Raw genomic sequence first — 16248 nt, forward strand, 5'->3', positions numbered from 1 at the left:
CTCTCTCCGCCGAAAAGCATCATCAAAACAATTTCTTTGTGCTATCTCTGTCAATCCGTTTCATCTTGTGTCCTGTTCCATGGCTCAGCAGCCCCCGCTGTAGAGGGGCATTGTATGCACTCAACTCGCACTCGTGGCCATGTCCCATCCGCTCGTGGCAGCAGTATTCGAGCAGCTGGGCCGTCGGGATCTCGAAAATATCCTCCACGAAATCATTGGCGAGCACGCTGCGGGCCTTGCGACAGGCCTCGCTTTGAGTGCCGGTCACCATGGTCAAGCCCCTGATATGGAGTCCCTGACGCAGTCAGTGCTGTGGATCCAGACACTTTTTAATGTGCAACGGACGTATCTCCAGGGCCTGGCAACTTCACAGGACTGCCATCCGTACTTCGCGCCGAACCTAATCTCGTCAGACATTGTCAACTCAACTCTCATGTACTTGACAAAAGTCAAGATGGACCTCTTTCCCTGTTCGAAACCGACAGCTGCGGAACTCCTTAGATATCGACAACTCATTGGACACACTTTCCTCGTGGGCATTCGCCTTCTTGTCCTGCGCGGCGAACCCATGAGCTCCGATACGAAGTTCAGGCTAGAGCGGGCGATGCGATCAGCTTGGGAGCACCCTGATCTTTCTAAATCAGAAAGCTTCTTGATCAACGACCTGCTTCCCAAAGCCATCGCCAGTATCGGATCGACCGATTTGTTCCATGCTCAGCAGGCACTGCTAAAATCTAGTAAAGCATATGTCCCAATTTTCTCCTCAGGCATTGTACGTTTACACTGTCTAGGTTGCGATCGCCTACTAAGTAGCATTGACTGACGTTTCCAGTATCCTTTCCCTGGCGCACCAGATACCCTCGTAACGGACCTTTTGACCGCGCTCATGAGAAAACAAGACGATCAACTAACATCTTTCTACCTCCTATTTGACCTTTTGTGGGCCGCTGAGTCGGCGCTGATTCACTGCCACATCGACCGCCGTCGGATTTTACAGGAGCAAGGTCACGACAGTGCCAGTGGGATAAAGGTGGACGAGGCCTTCGAACAGACCCAGGACAACAGAAAAAAGCTAGCGAGGACGATCTTGGCCGCATTCGACGACGAGTTTGACACGCCCTCGCTGCAAGTACTTGCAACGGTGATACTGAGCGAAAGTGCTGGCGAACAAGCCCCTCTACAAACCAGAAGGATTAGAGATTCATGGGGGAAGCTTTCGCCGCTACGAGATTCCACAGACTCAGCCTTAGGTCTGCTAATGAGATGGCTGGTCAACCGCAGAGTTCAGCTTTGGGACTGCAATGGAGAGTTGGAAGCCTTTTCTCACGACTATCAGAAACACCTAACCCAATGGCTGCATAGTTCGTCTTCTCAGGCCACTAGCCATCCGACGAGAGTGAGAAAGGGAAACAATGGTGCTGTGTACGTTGTCAATTGTCCTGCAGTACATCCGGTTCCGGAGGCGCTCCTGGAGCAGCAGCTGAGGAGCTCCGACAAGAAGGCGTACGAAGTAGGAACACATCCCTCTTCGCGTTAATCAATTTATTTTCTTAAACGTTCTTTGTGTTGTTCCACTTTCGGCTAACTGTGCAAAAGCAATTACAAGAAAAGTCCCGATTTCTCACCATGAACGCCATGTGTCCTCTGTGTCCAGGAAAAGTCGAGATACAGCATGCCCGGATGATTGAACCACTTGACCAGGGTTCAGACGCCCTACATCACACCGGCTCCGAAAGCAGTGGGCACTATTCACTACCGGACTCGGCTTCAAGAGACACGACATCCCGTTCAAGCTCAAGGACCAACTCTACAGATCAATTATCACGCGTGGACTCGGTCGACGGCTTGAGAAGTCCGGTATCACCCATTTCGTCTAGCCTTTCATTCTTTAAATTGTCAGGCAAAAGTCACTCGCCTACGACGTCAGATATCACGAACCCGTTCATGGCTCGCCCTCGGACGGGCCAGTCACAGGAGAAGCAGCTCATCAGGTCGTTATCAAAAGACCTTAAGAGCGTAACTCTTTCCTTAACAGGGACTACTTCTCTGTTCAGGAAGGGCTCTTCGAAGACACGCAATTTACCTCGACAGCCAAAATTCTGCTTCTCGGCGTCCGGACATGGTCTTCTGATTTGGGATGTTGGGGACGGCTCGGTCATGCGATTTGAGATTAACTCTATGGATGGAAGAAAATCTAGAGGCCATCGATACGATGCAACCGGGGTGCAACATGCCGCAGCTGGAAGTAAGCGGTGTGCTATTGTTGCTTCCGCAGCAGAGGTATGGTAGATTGCGCTCTCGACGCGGAGCTTGTATCTGGTTGACAGGTCAATAGCACTACGAACTTCTGATATTCGGCAATAAAAGCGCCATTCCCGAAGCATACCTCACGGTGGAAACGCTGCAACCATCTTCACCAATCACATGTATGGTGATGTCTCGCGATGATCGATATGTGGCGTTCACTCTGGAAGACGAGGTTCGAGTATATGAAATCGATACCACCGAAATCCGTCAGGTGCGGTTGGGTGATAAAACAGACTATTATACCGTCGAGAATGCCTTGGAGGCGGATATTAATAACAGCCATAAGACGATAGCTCAGAATGAAAAGCGCGCGGGGGCAGTTGTTGCCAGGAGACTTCAATTCTCCGTTGACGGAAGACGCTTCATTGTCGCGACACATCTTGGAAATCAATACGTTTATGTCGACGTGTGGAATTGCATCGAACAACAATGGAAGCTTGAACCAGGGGGCTCGAAATCTTTTAAGCTTCCGCCTGTATGTGAAAGGCCCCAGACATCAGCCCTTGACAACCGCTAACTGCTTCCAGTGGTCGTCTGATGATGGAGATCTCACCTGCGTTTTTTATGACAGCTTCAATGAAGCAGTCGTTCTCACAGCGTTCCTCGAGAGGGCATATCCGATATCATTCTCCCTCTCTAGTGAGGCATTCACCAGCGATTCAGTCAGTCCTAGGATAGTCCACGCAGCCCAATCACCATCTGGCTCACGGTTCGTACTGGCCAATGGAATGAAGCAAATGTATCTGTGCGACTCAACCACCAGCGGTTCCCTCATCCCAACGAAAATGAAAAAGGCAATGTCCAAGATAAGCCCTTCGGCTTTCCGACCTGGTCAGCTGGCGTTCTCATTTCCTGGAGAAAACGAGGTGTTTGCTTTCTGGGCGAGAGAAGGCAAGCTGATGCTCCGAACGATCAGCCTGCACGCCAGTGGCGAGACCGTCAGCGACTACGATCTGCGATCAGAGTTCGACCGGCTGGTGATCGAACGCCCACTAGTAACTGACATCCACCGGCCGCGTCACCAGCCATCATCGCTATCACGGCAGATCGACTCGGAAATAGAAGTGATCCAGACTCAGCCTGTGTCTAGGCCCAGTGTGCCGGAGCTGCCGGCCACTTAAAAGCAATTCTTGGCGTGGATTGATGGCCTGCTATCAGTTATCAGTTATCTGTATATAGTTGTCTCAAAAGCAACGCAATATATCCGTAAAATCACCCAGCGTCCTGCAACCCTCCACGTACAGAGTACCCGTCAAAAAAGGTCTAGCGCCAAAGACGGCGAATCGATACTCCGGTACCAAAATCCTGGCGTTGCGTGATGATCAGACGACGTCATCCATTCCTGCTTGAAAGCCGCCATTCAACAGATCGAAAGCTCAATAGACACAGATCCCAAGAATCTCCACGAGACATGCAGAACCATTATTGCCGGAGGTAAGGATTACCCAAGGCTCCAACAGGAATTGGCTCGACCCCGTGGCCTGTTACCATCTCCTGCATTATTCCCCGCCAAATTTACCAAGGACGGCTGATGAGCTCTTGAGTCTTAAGGTTGACCTTTTTCTACCTATTCTTTGTTCTTGGCTAACTCGAGCTTCCCCTATGTGCCTAGATCTTACTTAACTCTGGAAACTCTCCTCTTTGGCGACTGATATCGCGCTGTGTCCGGAGTAAACGAGCTTCAGCAGGAAAACCCGTCTCTGGAATCGACGTCATCAATACCTATATCGCTACCATTGAAAGTCACACTCCGAGCAAACTGTCTTCAGAACGCTACCCCGTCAGTCTTGTATACAATCTTGCCAACCACAAGTACTATTCCGTCATGTCGGCAGCCGAGTTCGACCAGGCCCGCCGGCCGTCCCTTTCACAGAACCAAACAATCCAGAACCCAGATATACCACTGAAGGAGCGTTTTTTCCGCTATTTCCAACGTGAAACTACCGGTATGGTCTAATTGACCTTTCTTACTATGTGTTCCCTGACAGGGCTCAATCTGACTTCTGTTTTCCTTTCCTGTAGCCCTGCAGGAACAGATGGACAAGCTCTCGGATACGTCTCTGGTTGGAGGGGAGCGAACGGACGCAACTGATCACTGCCTGGCGGGGATTGCGCGGTTGTCCAACGAAGTCAAGGATGCCGCCAGTTATATTCCCACCTATGACCAGCGAATATATGCTGAAGTACGTTTCACGGCCTCACATTCTAAGGGCAGTATCTGATGGTTTCATAGGCTATAAAGTCTCTCCAGGACAAGCTGGCAGAGACCCGAGCGACGGTGGAGCCACGACCAAAGTTCAGTTTCAAGAATAAAAGGTTCGCACCGGCTCCAGGTCCTATCACTTCAATGCCGGATGCGGCAGAGTTGATGGTCCAGGGCCAGCATGGAGTGCCTGGATTCACATCACCTGGTGTATCCTCTGTTGGCTCGTCGGCACCCGGGACACCAAACTATCCCAACACCCCGTTGAATGAACCTGATAAGCAGCTGCACCTATTAAGGCCAAATGTTCCGACGTCCATCCCAAAGATAACCGTGGGTAGCCCCTCCGAGGGCGTCAAGGAACAAAGAAGCACAAACTTTGCAGCGACTACCGTTTCGTCGGTGACCGTAAACAACCATGAAGGAATGCATATCATGCTTCCAGCCTCGGGCTCGACTGCGTCAGTACCGGCATCCATCACCACCATGGACCGCTGCGTCGTCGACATGACCATTCCCACGGCCAACGGCAAACCATTTGCCAGTCTGATGGTAAAAAACGTCACAGACAGTCTTCTTCTATGTGGTGCAATTGACGGGCCCGCACATGTCACGGGTGTCCGCAATAGCATCATCGTTGTAAACTGCCGCCAGTTCCGCATGCATGATTGTCACAATGTAGATATTTACCTGAGCTCATCGAGCAATCCGATCATTGAGGATTGCGTAGGCGTCCGGTTTGGCCGCATCCCGCGAGCATATGTAAGTTACTCTCCATCCTAGTACCTTCACTTTTGCCTAGAAGACAAGGCCGTTGACATGACCATCCCACAGCACACCCTCGAGAACGACCGCCTTGACGCCGATGACCGCTGGAGTCAAGTTGAGGACTTCAAATGGATTAAACCAGATCCAAGCCCCAACTGGAGTTTACTCGGCCAGGACGCCGGGGTTCCAGAAGAGGTCTGGACTGAAATCGTCCCCGGCGGCCCTGGTTGGTCTTCAGATGAGATTTTACGTGCGGTCAACATTCTTCAGTCTTAGCCGTAATCACCGTCTGTCGTCGACGCACATAATCGATAATCATTAATCGGATCAAAGGGCAATTTTGAGTGGCTGGGTATAAACTACAATCCTATTCTTATTTACCTTTGTCTCTGGTGTTTCTATCTAGGAGACCAGACTCTGGAACTGATATAATTTGTGTCTTTGCTGGTGTTCTGGATTGGGAGTTATTTAGGGACATGAATTACTTGTATTATACGGCTCGATGTACTCTGTACGAAAGAAAACAAATGGTGTGCACATGAACAATAGCAGTGAATGGCTCGAGAAACCCAGTTAACTGCTTTATGGTTGTGACAGGAGTGAGGTAAAGGGGCTTAGAATGCCACCCTGAACACCAGAGCCTGGCTGTTGAGATTAAAGCCAGATTCATCGGCGTAGGGCAGGCGGCCAAAGTTCATGGCTCCTACAGGTTTGGGCGTTAGTACATCAAGAAGCCCTAGGAAACCTTGCTGAGGGGTAGAGGGGTGCTCACCATCTTGAGTAATAAAGTCATTATCACTAAACGTGAAGAGGAAGTACTCCGCCCTGCCTTCCTTACTCCTCTCTTCCGGCTCAACAGGAACAAGAACGAGGGACTCCCACTTCTCGTTAAGCAACCCGGAATCCTGCTCGCCGCCGTTATGCAAACCGAACTTGGCTAGCTCGGAGTCGACATTGAAGTCCAGGAAAGGGCAGTACTCGGCCGGTGTGATGTCACTGTCCAGCTTTCCCTTCGAGCTAGCGATGGAGCCAGCCGGGGAGTCGTATTCATCGCCCTTAAGGTTGGTAGTTGCGTTTGAGATGGAGAAGATGTCGACTTGACGGTATACGGAGAGGGTATCTGATGAGCCGGCGCCGAAGCCAGAGTCGCGGGAAAGGATCAGGAAGTTGTTTGCACTTCCTGGGAGGTGGAGGATTTCAGACTGAGAGGCGACCTTCTCATCGAGGTCTTCGTCTGTGTAGTCCACGTATTTGGGGAGACTGACAGCGTACTCGTGCTTGTATTGGGGTCTGTTAGGGTTGGAGATGTCGTACTGCAGCACGCGGGCTGGCTGGCGGTTCTTCTTCTTCGGACCACCCTCCTGGTTGAGAGCGGACTGGATCATGACGGTGAGAGTCTTGCCATCCGGTGAAAGCGTGAGGGCCTCGAAGCCCTGATTGTTGTTGCGGCCTGTCTCCGGGTCTTCGGGGTCAGGTAACTGGTCTGGGGAATAAAGAGGCGCGGAAGCCGCACTGAAGGAGAGCGTGCCATTGCGGCGGGGGAGATAGGCCTGTGGAGGCTGCAGGGCCAGAACCATCTTTCCCTCCCTGTTGAAGCGGTAGACATAGGGTCCGTACTCGTCTGAGATCCAAAAGTAGCCTTCGTTGTCGATGACCAGGCCCTCGGAGTCGAGAGAGACGCGTTTCCCGCCGGGTCCTGCGCTGCCAAAGCCATCGCCGACATAGGTTGCTGCAGGTAGTGGTGGGAAGCCCCGGTATGAGATGTTGCCGGTGAAATCTGGGTCGAGGCCCGTCAATGGCTTGCCCGTGGGGTCGGTGAGGAGAATGGTGTCAAGGTATTTGAAGGCCAAATTTGGCGTGGAGGGATTTTGGGCAGAGGCGTGAGGTGAAAGTGTGAGGAAGAGCTCGAACTTATGGATTCGCGGGTTGAAGTTGAGGGTTCCGTTTGTATTCCTGGAGCTTGTTAACAGGTTCATGTGGCTTTAGTTCAGAGCATGCTCACCAGCCACGGTCTGGAAGAAGATAGAAGATGCCCGAGTACGAGGTGCTATTGTTCTTGCGCCACGAGTCTTTCTCAAGTGCGGCAGAGCTACCAAGGCCAGCTAAGGTGTCACCGTACTTGTCTCGAGCGTTGGACTTTATGAATCCGTACCCCTCGAGATCGGTGTAGGCGTAGCTTATGCCCCCGCATGTGGTCGTGTTAACAGAGTTAGGATGAGCATTGCGCCCTGGGACAGCAGCTGTTGAAGTTGCGATTAGAGGCAGCGTTTTAAGGAGGATAGACCACTTCATTGTGAAGTTGAATTATTCAAGCCCAGCTTCGACAGTTAGAAAATTGGCCATCAGGCAACCTGACGATAAGCTTTGAGAAATATATAAGTGGCTCAACTTTTGCAAGAGCAATACCCAACGAATGGGATCAAAGCTGGCAGCGATGTTCTAGAAAGCGCTGATCGTCCCCAGGAGAAATGAGGGCTTTGAACGTGGCCGAAGCAAGGCCGGTGATTTGCTGAATAGATATGTACTCCGTAGAGTTGTTCCTGCAGCAGATCCAATGATGTCTTGCAGTGGCTGCGCTGCAACCGAAGATGCGGCCATGGAGTTAGTTACCGATATAGCGACTTGGCAGCTGTTTACAATGGCAGATTAAACCCGATTTGATCAGATGTGTGGAGATTATCATGTCATTTCTTCTCTGCACGTTTGCCTATCTTGCATTCTTACTTGTCTGATCTGTCTCCCGTGAAGGACGCACAGCGAGTCAGTAGCTTCCAACAACCCCACGCCTACTACTCCGGAGTAAGCTACTCCCAAGTGGTCTCCAGTTTGGCGTATTTCTCCTGAGCGTGGTATCCCAGATCTTCGTAGATCGCGTGATCACCTAGTTGGGGTTAGCGGGCTCAAACAGAGTCCAATAGCAGGTGAAGATAGGGACATGGTCTTACCACCCAGAGTCTCAATCCTTTCCTCGTTCTCGTCTTCCATTTTAATCAGTTCTTCTTCGGGCTGCTCCTCTTCTGGTCGCTTGTCGCCTTCATCTGCCGTCGCAGCTTTCCCAAGGTCGCCGACTGCTGAGCCAATCATAAGGAATTGTGCGTTCGGATAGTCCAGTAACTCGGGTTCCGCTGGAATCCAACGGAGGTCTCTGAACTTCTCTAGGATACTACAGTATGTGAAGTCAGCACACACCGGGATCGACATGATAGAAAGAACAGGCTACTGACCTCTCAGGATATTCAGGCCCCTTCGGGAGACGGGCAAAAGGTGGGCTAGGGAACTTGGGGTTCTTGGACTGCAAAAGCCAGCTACCACGTTCACTGAGCCCGAAATCTTCTTGGATCTCTCCAGCTTTCTCCGGAAGTGTAATATGGTAGACAATATGAGTTGCTCGCTTGGTTGAGGTCATGGCATACACACCCTCCGCATAGGGCTTCGCTTCTGGCACCTCCCGTGTACCACGAGTAGAAGTTTCATAGGTATGGCCAGCAATGAAGCCCTCTTGCAGCTGCTTCATAGAAGTACCGGCTTTCTCGACGAACCCCATTTCTCTGTCTTTTCCTGATCTCGGGTACTTCTTTTTGGGCAGCATCATCAATCGGCATTTTGCACCAGAATCCACTGCGCCCTGTTCACGGTCTATAGCCGCCCCCAATGGTGTAGGACGTAGCACAAAAAAGCTCCGCGCCACATCCTGAACACCGTGCGCCTCCTCGACATTAACTCGACCGCGATAAAAGAAGTAGATAATGCCTTTTTCGAGAATGTTCGATGGAACGATCTCCTCTCGGTGTTCAGACGTCTTCATCCCAGCCTCTGTTCCATTTGCAGCACCGTCAGGCTTGCCATCGGTACTTTCCGGCTTCTTCTCATGGCTCTCCTGGTGTTTCTCTTGAGGCTGCTCCTGGAGCTTTCCCTGGGGCTTCTCAGGTTCTTGTTGATCATCGCGTGATGTTCCCTCCGGCTTAGCTTGAGGTTCGGCATCCTTTACATCTGGGCCATCCACTGGCTTTTCATCTAACTTGGATGCTTGCTCTAGTCATGATCAGTCTTAGTAAGTTGATTTGTCTCCCAGTGCGACTCACCCTGTCCAGACTCTACTTTCTCAGGAGATTGTTGGGGTCCTTCTTCCTTGATCTGTTCTGGTTCATCTTCGGTATCCTTCTTCTCTCTCTTTGGTTCTGGAGCCTTTTCGGTGGAACCTTTACGCTTTGTGCCAACGGATCCCCTTCTCTTGACGTCCGGGGCGGCTGCTATAGCTTCTTTTGCCTTTTGCGCAGCATGACGGGTGGAAGTGCGCGTTGCCATGGTCAGAACGTACCAATTACGTGAGTATCAACAGAATTGTCCGATAAAATAGCGTCTTGCACAGTACAATGGGCTGGTAATGAAACTGGCGAAGCTCGAGCTCAAAGCTCAGTTATAAGATGAGGATTCCATGACGTCATCACCTAGGTTCTACAGACCGTCACGTGAAATGAAGGCCATCGAACGGGCTGGATTCTGCGGTCTACCACGCTCAGTGACACCTTCTATGCTAGAAATGGACAAGGTAGCACGATGCCGGATCAGTCTAGGTCCATGGCGTCTGGGGTAGAGAATCCATTGGTGAGGTTAGTGCCGCTTGCCTCCGTATCCGTAGAGACGGACGTGTAGGATGAGCCACTAAATCCTCGAGGTCTTTGAATGCGAATCTTTTGAGCCGGGTTAAGTGGTCTGTCCCTGGGTCGTTTATCTCTTTTCCGCGGCCTTTTTGGGCTTAGATTTGGACTTGCATATTGCGCATCTGATACAGAAGCCGATTTCTCAGGCTGGGCAGCCTGGGGGAGAATTGTGAGGGCAGGAGGTTTTCTCTTCCTGCCTCTTTTCGAAGAAATCGACCCTGGACTGCTATTATCGGAGTCGCAGTACAGGTCTTCCATCGAGGACACCAGCTCTTCCCAGTATCTGCGCTGTATGTGCTGCGGCAAACTTGACAGCTCGGGTTCGGATGTAGATTCCTCTCCTGGCTCCTCAATGTCATATGGTTTCACTGCTTCACTCCCGAAACTGGCTTCTTGGATACCAGGAGGCAAGTCCTCGATGTCATATATTTCCGGTCCATTAACTGCACGTCTTTCTCTATTCGGTTGGTCGTGTTCGGGTTGAGAAGCAGGCGCCGAGTTGTCTTTGTCCAGCTTCAAGGAAGGCTGGAACAAATCCGGCGCCTGCCTATGCTCTCCCATATTATCGAGGCCTCCAGTATGCGGAATGCGGTAAATCGAGCGGTTCAGTCGCAAATATGATAATAAGAGGAAGGTTTAGCTCCAAGCGGGCGTTAGGCATCGGGGATATCCGGTAGTAGACAGTCCACATGGATGGAGTATACACTCAGCTCATTATTAAGACGTTCAAACATCATCTAGTCTGCCCGTCCTCAAGGGCAAACGGAGACTAGAACGTAGTTCTCGGGCAACAATGCGGGCGATGCAGCCCCTCACCGCCCTGGGCACGATTGGCCGACGCTACTCGCTTATTCAATAAGTCCACGTTACCGCCATCCAAGGTGTCCTGTCCAGACTCCAGACCCCGGACTGTCAATAAAGACGCATACAAGCTACGTCTCCTTGTTCTTCTGCTCAATTGCCCTGTTGTGCAGTGGATGAGGTAGTTGCCTTTGTGATACCCCTATCTACAGTGCGCGGAGCTTGCTTCTGCTTCTATATGGTGCGGCTCCGGCCAACCCTCCTTCAAGATGCAATCCTCCCCAAACATGCTCACCAAGGTATGATTGACTCCCCTTATCCTGTCTGTTTTTTTTTTCCCGACGGAGAACTAATTGATTTCTCGAAATAGTTTGAGTCAAAATCCTCCCGCGCAAAGGGCATTGCCTTCCATCCCAAACGGTCAGTCGGAACGCCTACCCCCTACTTGTCGCACCCGGCGGGCTAACTCCGGTACAGGCCATGGATTCTGGTGTCTTTACATTCATCAACCATCCAGCTATGGGATTATCGTATGGGAACACTCATTGATCGATTCGAAGAGCATGATGGCCCTGTCCGGGGCATTGACTTCCACCCGACGCAGCCCCTCTTCGTCTCCGGAGGTGACGACTACAAGATCAAAGTCTGGAACTATCAGACTCGGAGATGTCTTTTCACATTGAACGGCCATTTGGATTATGTGCGAACAGTGTTCTTCCACCCCGAACTGCCATGGATCCTGTCCGCGTCGGACGACCAAACGATCAGGATCTGGAACTGGCAGAACCGATCATTGAGTATGCCGAGCTATAGCCACCTGTCATAACCGTTACTGAGCTTTGATACTTAGTTTGTACCATGACCGGTCACAACCACTACGTGATGTGCGCGCAATTCCACCCGACCGAAGACCTCATCGCCTCCGCTTCGCTAGATCAGTCTGTCCGTATCTGGGATATCTCTGGACTGCGGAAGAAACACTCGGCGCCGACCACCATGTCATTCGAAGATCAGATGGCCCGGGCCAACAATGCACAAGCAGACATGTTCGGAAACACTGACGCAGTCGTGAAGTTCGTGTTGGAGGGTCATGATCGAGGCGTGAACTGGGTTGCCTTCCACCCGTCACTTCCCCTGATCGTGTCGGCGGGAGATGACCGTCTCATCAAGCTTTGGAGAATGAGCGGTATGCTATAATAGTGTTCAAAGGTACAATGTGTCGTCGCTAACTTGATTCAAGATACGAAAGCATGGGAAGTCGACACCTGCCGAGGTCACTTCCAGAATGCATCCGCCTGTCTTTTCCACCCTCACCAAGACCTTATCCTCTCCGTAGGTGAGGACAAGACAATCCGTGCTTGGGACCTCAACAAGAGAACATCCGTCCAGTCCTTCAAGCGGGATGTGGATCGATTTTGGGTCATTGCTGCCCATCCGGAAATCAACCTATTCGCCGCCGGTCACGACACCGGAGTGATGGTCTTCAAGCTGGAGAGGGAGCGGCCCGCATCCGCCGTGTACCAAAACCAATTGTTCTATATCACCAAAGAGAAGCATGTTAAGTCATTTGACTTTGCGAAGAACGTTGAATCTCCGTCTATGCTATCACTGCGCAAACTGGGATCCCCATGGGTGCCTCCCCGCACACTTTCATACAACCCCGCCGAGCGTGCCGTGCTCGTAACATCCCCCGCGGATGGAGGTGTTTACGAACTGATCAACCTTCCCCGAGATGCCACTGGCGCAATTGAGCCCACGGACGTCAAGCGCGGCCAGGCTTCCTCGGCTGTCTTTGTCGCGCGCAACAGATTCGCTGTCTTCAGCCAGGCCAATCAGCAGGTGGATATCAAAGACTTGAGCAACTCGACAACAAAGTCCATCAAGCCTCCGGCTGGAACGACCGACATCTATTTCGGCGGTACTGGCAGCCTTCTCTTTATCACACCCACCTCCGTCGTTCTATTCGATATCCAGCAGAAGAAGCAATTGGCGGAGTTGGCCGTTAGCGGTGTTAAGTACGTTGTGTGGTCTAACGATGGGCTCTATGCGGCCTTGCTCAGCAAGCACAACGTCACCATTGTCACGAAGGGCTTGGAGCAAGTGAGCAGCTTACACGAGACTATTCGTATCAAGAGCGCAGCTTGGGATGACGCTGGCGTCCTTCTCTACTCTACCTTGAACCACGTAAAATACTCCCTGTTGAACGGGTAAGCCTTACTCTTGATATCTCCGACCATAAAGCTTGAGCTAATTCCATTATAGTGATAGTGGTATCATTCGGACTTTGGACCAGACGGTCTATCTGGTCAAGGTCAAAGGCCGAAGCGTCTACTGCCTGGATCGTGCCGCCAAACCAAGAACCCTGGAGATTGATCCCACCGAGTACCGCTTCAAGCTCGCACTTGTCAAGAGGAACTACGATGAGATGCTGCAGATCATCAAAACATCCAGCTTGGTCGGCCAAAGTATCATCTCCTACTTGCAAAAGAAGGGCTACCCAGAAATCGCGCTCCAGTTCGTCCAGGATCCTCAGACTCGCTTCGAGCTTGCATTGGAGTGTGGCAACCTCGAAGTTGCCATTGAAATGGCTAGAGAACTAGACCGTCCTAACCTGTGGACCCGACTTGGTACTGAGGCTTTGGCTCACGGAAACCATCAGATCGTAGAGATGGCTTACCAGAAGCAACGGAATTTCGATAAGCTGTCGTTCCTGTACCTGTCTACAGGCGATCAAGAAAAGCTTTCAAGGATGGCGAAGATTGCGGAGCACCGTGGAGACTTTACCTCCCGCTTCCAGAACGCTATTTACCGAGGCGATGTTGAGGATAGGATTCAGATGTTCAAGGAGGTGGATCTCTGTAAGATGAACCTTCTTCCTGTCTATGGCTATATCTTCTAACCGAATCTAGATCCCCTTGCATACCTCACTGCCAAGGCACACGGCTTGACTGAGGAAGCGGAGTCCATCCTTGAGGCGGTTGGGTTAACGGCAGACCAGATATCCCTCCCCACAATTGAAGCCCCTCCCCAGGTACCCCAACCTATTGTCCCTACTTACAAGGCAAGCTGGCCCGTCAAGGCTGCTGCACACTCTTCGTTTGAGAAGGCCTTGCTGGGTGAAGTTGGCGCAGGCGATGAAGAAGCTGCGGAGCTAGGCTTTGAGCCCGAAGAAGAGGAGGGTGCTGTTACTGCAGGTGAGATACTGGAAGATGAGGATGAAGATGGTGCGGGTTGGGATATGGGCGATGAGATAAACGTTGAGGAAGATGTCGACTTTGTCAACGTTGACAGCGCCGAAGCCGGCGCTGGCAGCACTGAAGCCGACCTCTGGGCCCGCAACTCTCCCCTGGCGGCGGACCATGTTGCTGCTGGATCTTTCGACACTGCAATGCAACTCCTCAACCGTCAAGTCGGAGCTGTTCACTTCGCTCCTCTCAAGCCTAGGTTCCTTGAAATTTTCAAGGCATCCAAGACCTACCTCTCTGCAACTCCCGGCCTTCCTCCGCTTGTCAATTACGTCCGACGAACTGTTGACGAGACGGATAGCCGTAAAGTGCTGCCAGCTATCCCCAAGGATCTCGAGACCATTGCTAGCGTCGACCTGCAAGAAGGCTACGCAGCGATGAGGGCTAACAAGCTGGAGGAGGGCGTACAGATTTTCAAGAGCATCTTGCACTCTGTTCTTGTAAATGTCGTTTCGTCCGAGGCGGAAGTTGAGCAAGCGAAGAAGGTTATCGCAACTGCCCGAGAGTATATTCTTGCCATGACTATCGAGCTGGAACGCCGCGCTCTTTCGACAGAAACGCCTGAGGGTCTCAAGCGAAGCCTCGAGCTTTCTGCCTACTTCACCATCCCTAAGCTGGAAGTCGCCCACAGGCAACTGGCCCTCATGGCAGCCATGAAGCTTGCGTTCTCTAACAAGAACTACTCCTCCGCCCTCAGCTTTGCTAACCGCATGCTGGCCAACGGTGGATCCGCTAAACTCTTGGATCAGGTTAGTATCAATTCTTTCCCAGCCTTGACAACCACGCGCTAACTGTACACAGGCCAAGAAGGTCAAGGCTCAATGCGAGCGTAACCCCCAGGATAGTATCGAGATAGAATTCGACCAATTTGCCGAGTTCGACATCTGCGCGGCTTCCCACACGCCGATCTACAGCGGGTCTCCCAGCGTCTCAGATCCGTTCACCGGTGCCAAGTACCACGAACAATACAAGGGTACCGTCGACCGGATATCCGAAGTGACTGAGATCGGCGCGCCGGCCAGTGGACTGCGATTGTTTGTCCCTAGCCAACTCTAATTCCATGACGACGTGTGATGGGTTATGTTTAAAGATAGAAAAGTGGACTCCTATCTTCTTATGGACTGACTCACGGTCCCGAGGTCCTGATACATAGATATATGGATCTTTTGCCTGTCTTCAATAATTCTTGAGCGATGTTAGTATAATATTCTTTTTCTGTGAATGCAATGGATGTTGAACCGTGATTTGGGAGATGTCTAGTCTATTGATATGGTACATTTCTCATGAAGATAGATATATACAGAGCAGAGCGGCCCATCCATTGTCCACACGAGTGGTTTTGCCAATAAGCAAATCCTCATCCCTATCTGTACATCGAATCAATCACACCTCCCATCCTTCCACCCGTCTTTCCACCTCTGCTCCCAAAGCCTACAATCAAACTCCTTCTTGCCAAGCTTCCGGTTCACCTCATTATGCGCCTCGCACATCCAATTTCCGAAGTCTTTGCGCCCGCCAAGTCGCGGCTGGTTCTTCCCACTTGGCTCCGCCATCCAGTTGCGGAAATCGTCAGCGCACACCCAGCATGGATATAACTTCGACAGCAGCGTCAGGAACGACCGCATATCGGCCTGTTCGCTTGCTGACGCCTTCTCGGGGTATGTTGCTGTCAGGCTGTGCAGAAGGGTCCAGGTGGAGCGCCCAAGGACTTCAACGTCGGGAGGGCATTCAGGCTTCGTGGTTCCGCGGCCGGTGCTTTGGGATATTGTTTCTTGGGGTTGCGTCGCTGTTGTGGTGGATGCGGCGGCGGCGCTTGAGGCTTTGGTTTGTTTTGTTAGGTTGCGCCAGGCGGCGGCGGAAGTACAGAGGCGGCATCTAGATATACGGAATTCGTGTTAGTTCCTATTCCTTTTCTATCTTTAAATGTATTGTGCTGCGACGCTGCATGAAAGAGAATCGCATAGCTTGGAGAAAACGCACGGTTTCCCATCCTTGTCTAGGACGTATGGTTTCCCCTGCTCGTCGCGTTGTACCGCTGCCGGTTTCGAAGCCTCATTTTTGGCTTCGGATGATGACGACGAGCGTGCTGGGGCTTGTGATGAGGCATGAGGAAAAAGTGTCGGAGGATTTGTTCGCCATTGCGGTTGCGATTGCGGCTCGTCTGCCATGGTCTCTGCTGGGCGAAGGTGTGTATATGTGACTGGGGAGGTTTGAACTATTCAGTGGTTATGCAGAGTGTATGTATATGAAGTCACAGTCGTAT

At 51.6% G+C, this 16248-nt stretch overlaps 7 protein-coding genes across 7 annotated transcripts; 3 read left to right on the top strand and 4 right to left on the bottom strand.

Annotated features, from left to right (window-relative positions):
* Nucleotides 1–139: 139 nt before the first annotated feature.
* On the top strand, nucleotides 140–3428 carry DSM5745_03388 (uncharacterized protein; the record flags this gene model as incomplete). The annotated part of the gene is made up of 5 exons (XM_026745404.1): nucleotides 140–772; nucleotides 833–1510; nucleotides 1597–2280; nucleotides 2336–2782; nucleotides 2835–3428. The coding sequence occupies 5 exons, from the start codon at nucleotides 140–142 to the stop codon at nucleotides 3426–3428; spliced, it is 3036 nt and encodes a 1011-aa protein (XP_026606270.1).
* A 704-nt stretch (nucleotides 3429–4132) lies between these two features.
* Nucleotides 4133–5554, top strand: DSM5745_03389 (putative tubulin-specific chaperone c; the record flags this gene model as incomplete). Its single annotated transcript, XM_026745405.1, has 4 exons — nucleotides 4133–4253; nucleotides 4330–4490; nucleotides 4541–5272; nucleotides 5345–5554. The coding sequence occupies 4 exons, from the start codon at nucleotides 4133–4135 to the stop codon at nucleotides 5552–5554; spliced, it is 1224 nt and encodes a 407-aa protein (XP_026606271.1).
* A 338-nt stretch (nucleotides 5555–5892) lies between these two features.
* On the bottom strand, nucleotides 5893–7570 carry DSM5745_03390 (esterase-like/phytase family protein; the record flags this gene model as incomplete). Its single annotated transcript, XM_026745406.1, has 2 exons — nucleotides 5893–7231; nucleotides 7281–7570. The coding sequence occupies 2 exons, from the start codon at nucleotides 7568–7570 to the stop codon at nucleotides 5893–5895; spliced, it is 1629 nt and encodes a 542-aa protein (XP_026606272.1).
* A 512-nt stretch (nucleotides 7571–8082) lies between these two features.
* DSM5745_03391 (uncharacterized protein) lies at nucleotides 8083–9583 on the bottom strand (the record flags this gene model as incomplete). Its single annotated transcript, XM_026745407.1, has 4 exons — nucleotides 8083–8159; nucleotides 8224–8441; nucleotides 8503–9310; nucleotides 9361–9583. The coding sequence occupies 4 exons, from the start codon at nucleotides 9581–9583 to the stop codon at nucleotides 8083–8085; spliced, it is 1326 nt and encodes a 441-aa protein (XP_026606273.1).
* Nucleotides 9584–9843: 260 nt separating this feature from the next.
* On the bottom strand, nucleotides 9844–10500 carry DSM5745_03392 (uncharacterized protein; the record flags this gene model as incomplete). The annotated part of the gene is made up of 1 exon (XM_026745408.1): nucleotides 9844–10500. The coding sequence occupies one exon, from the start codon at nucleotides 10498–10500 to the stop codon at nucleotides 9844–9846; it is 657 nt and encodes a 218-aa protein (XP_026606274.1).
* A 509-nt stretch (nucleotides 10501–11009) lies between these two features.
* DSM5745_03393 (coatomer subunit alpha) lies at nucleotides 11010–15041 on the top strand (the record flags this gene model as incomplete). The annotated part of the gene is made up of 8 exons (XM_026745409.1): nucleotides 11010–11039; nucleotides 11111–11160; nucleotides 11218–11537; nucleotides 11591–11926; nucleotides 11981–12947; nucleotides 13003–13598; nucleotides 13650–14734; nucleotides 14787–15041. 8 exons carry the CDS (start codon nucleotides 11010–11012, stop codon nucleotides 15039–15041), a joined length of 3639 nt encoding a protein of 1212 aa, XP_026606275.1.
* Nucleotides 15042–15364: 323 nt separating this feature from the next.
* On the bottom strand, nucleotides 15365–16153 carry DSM5745_03394 (flavin-linked sulfhydryl oxidase; the record flags this gene model as incomplete). The annotated part of the gene is made up of 2 exons (XM_026745410.1): nucleotides 15365–15860; nucleotides 15966–16153. 2 exons carry the CDS (start codon nucleotides 16151–16153, stop codon nucleotides 15365–15367), a joined length of 684 nt encoding a protein of 227 aa, XP_026606276.1.
* Between the last annotated feature and the right edge of the window lie 95 nt (nucleotides 16154–16248).

Source organism: Aspergillus mulundensis (genome assembly GCF_003369625.1).
Source record: "Aspergillus mulundensis strain DSM 5745 chromosome Unknown scaffold_2, whole genome shotgun sequence".
NCBI lineage: Eukaryota > Fungi > Ascomycota > Eurotiomycetes > Eurotiales > Aspergillaceae > Aspergillus > Aspergillus mulundensis.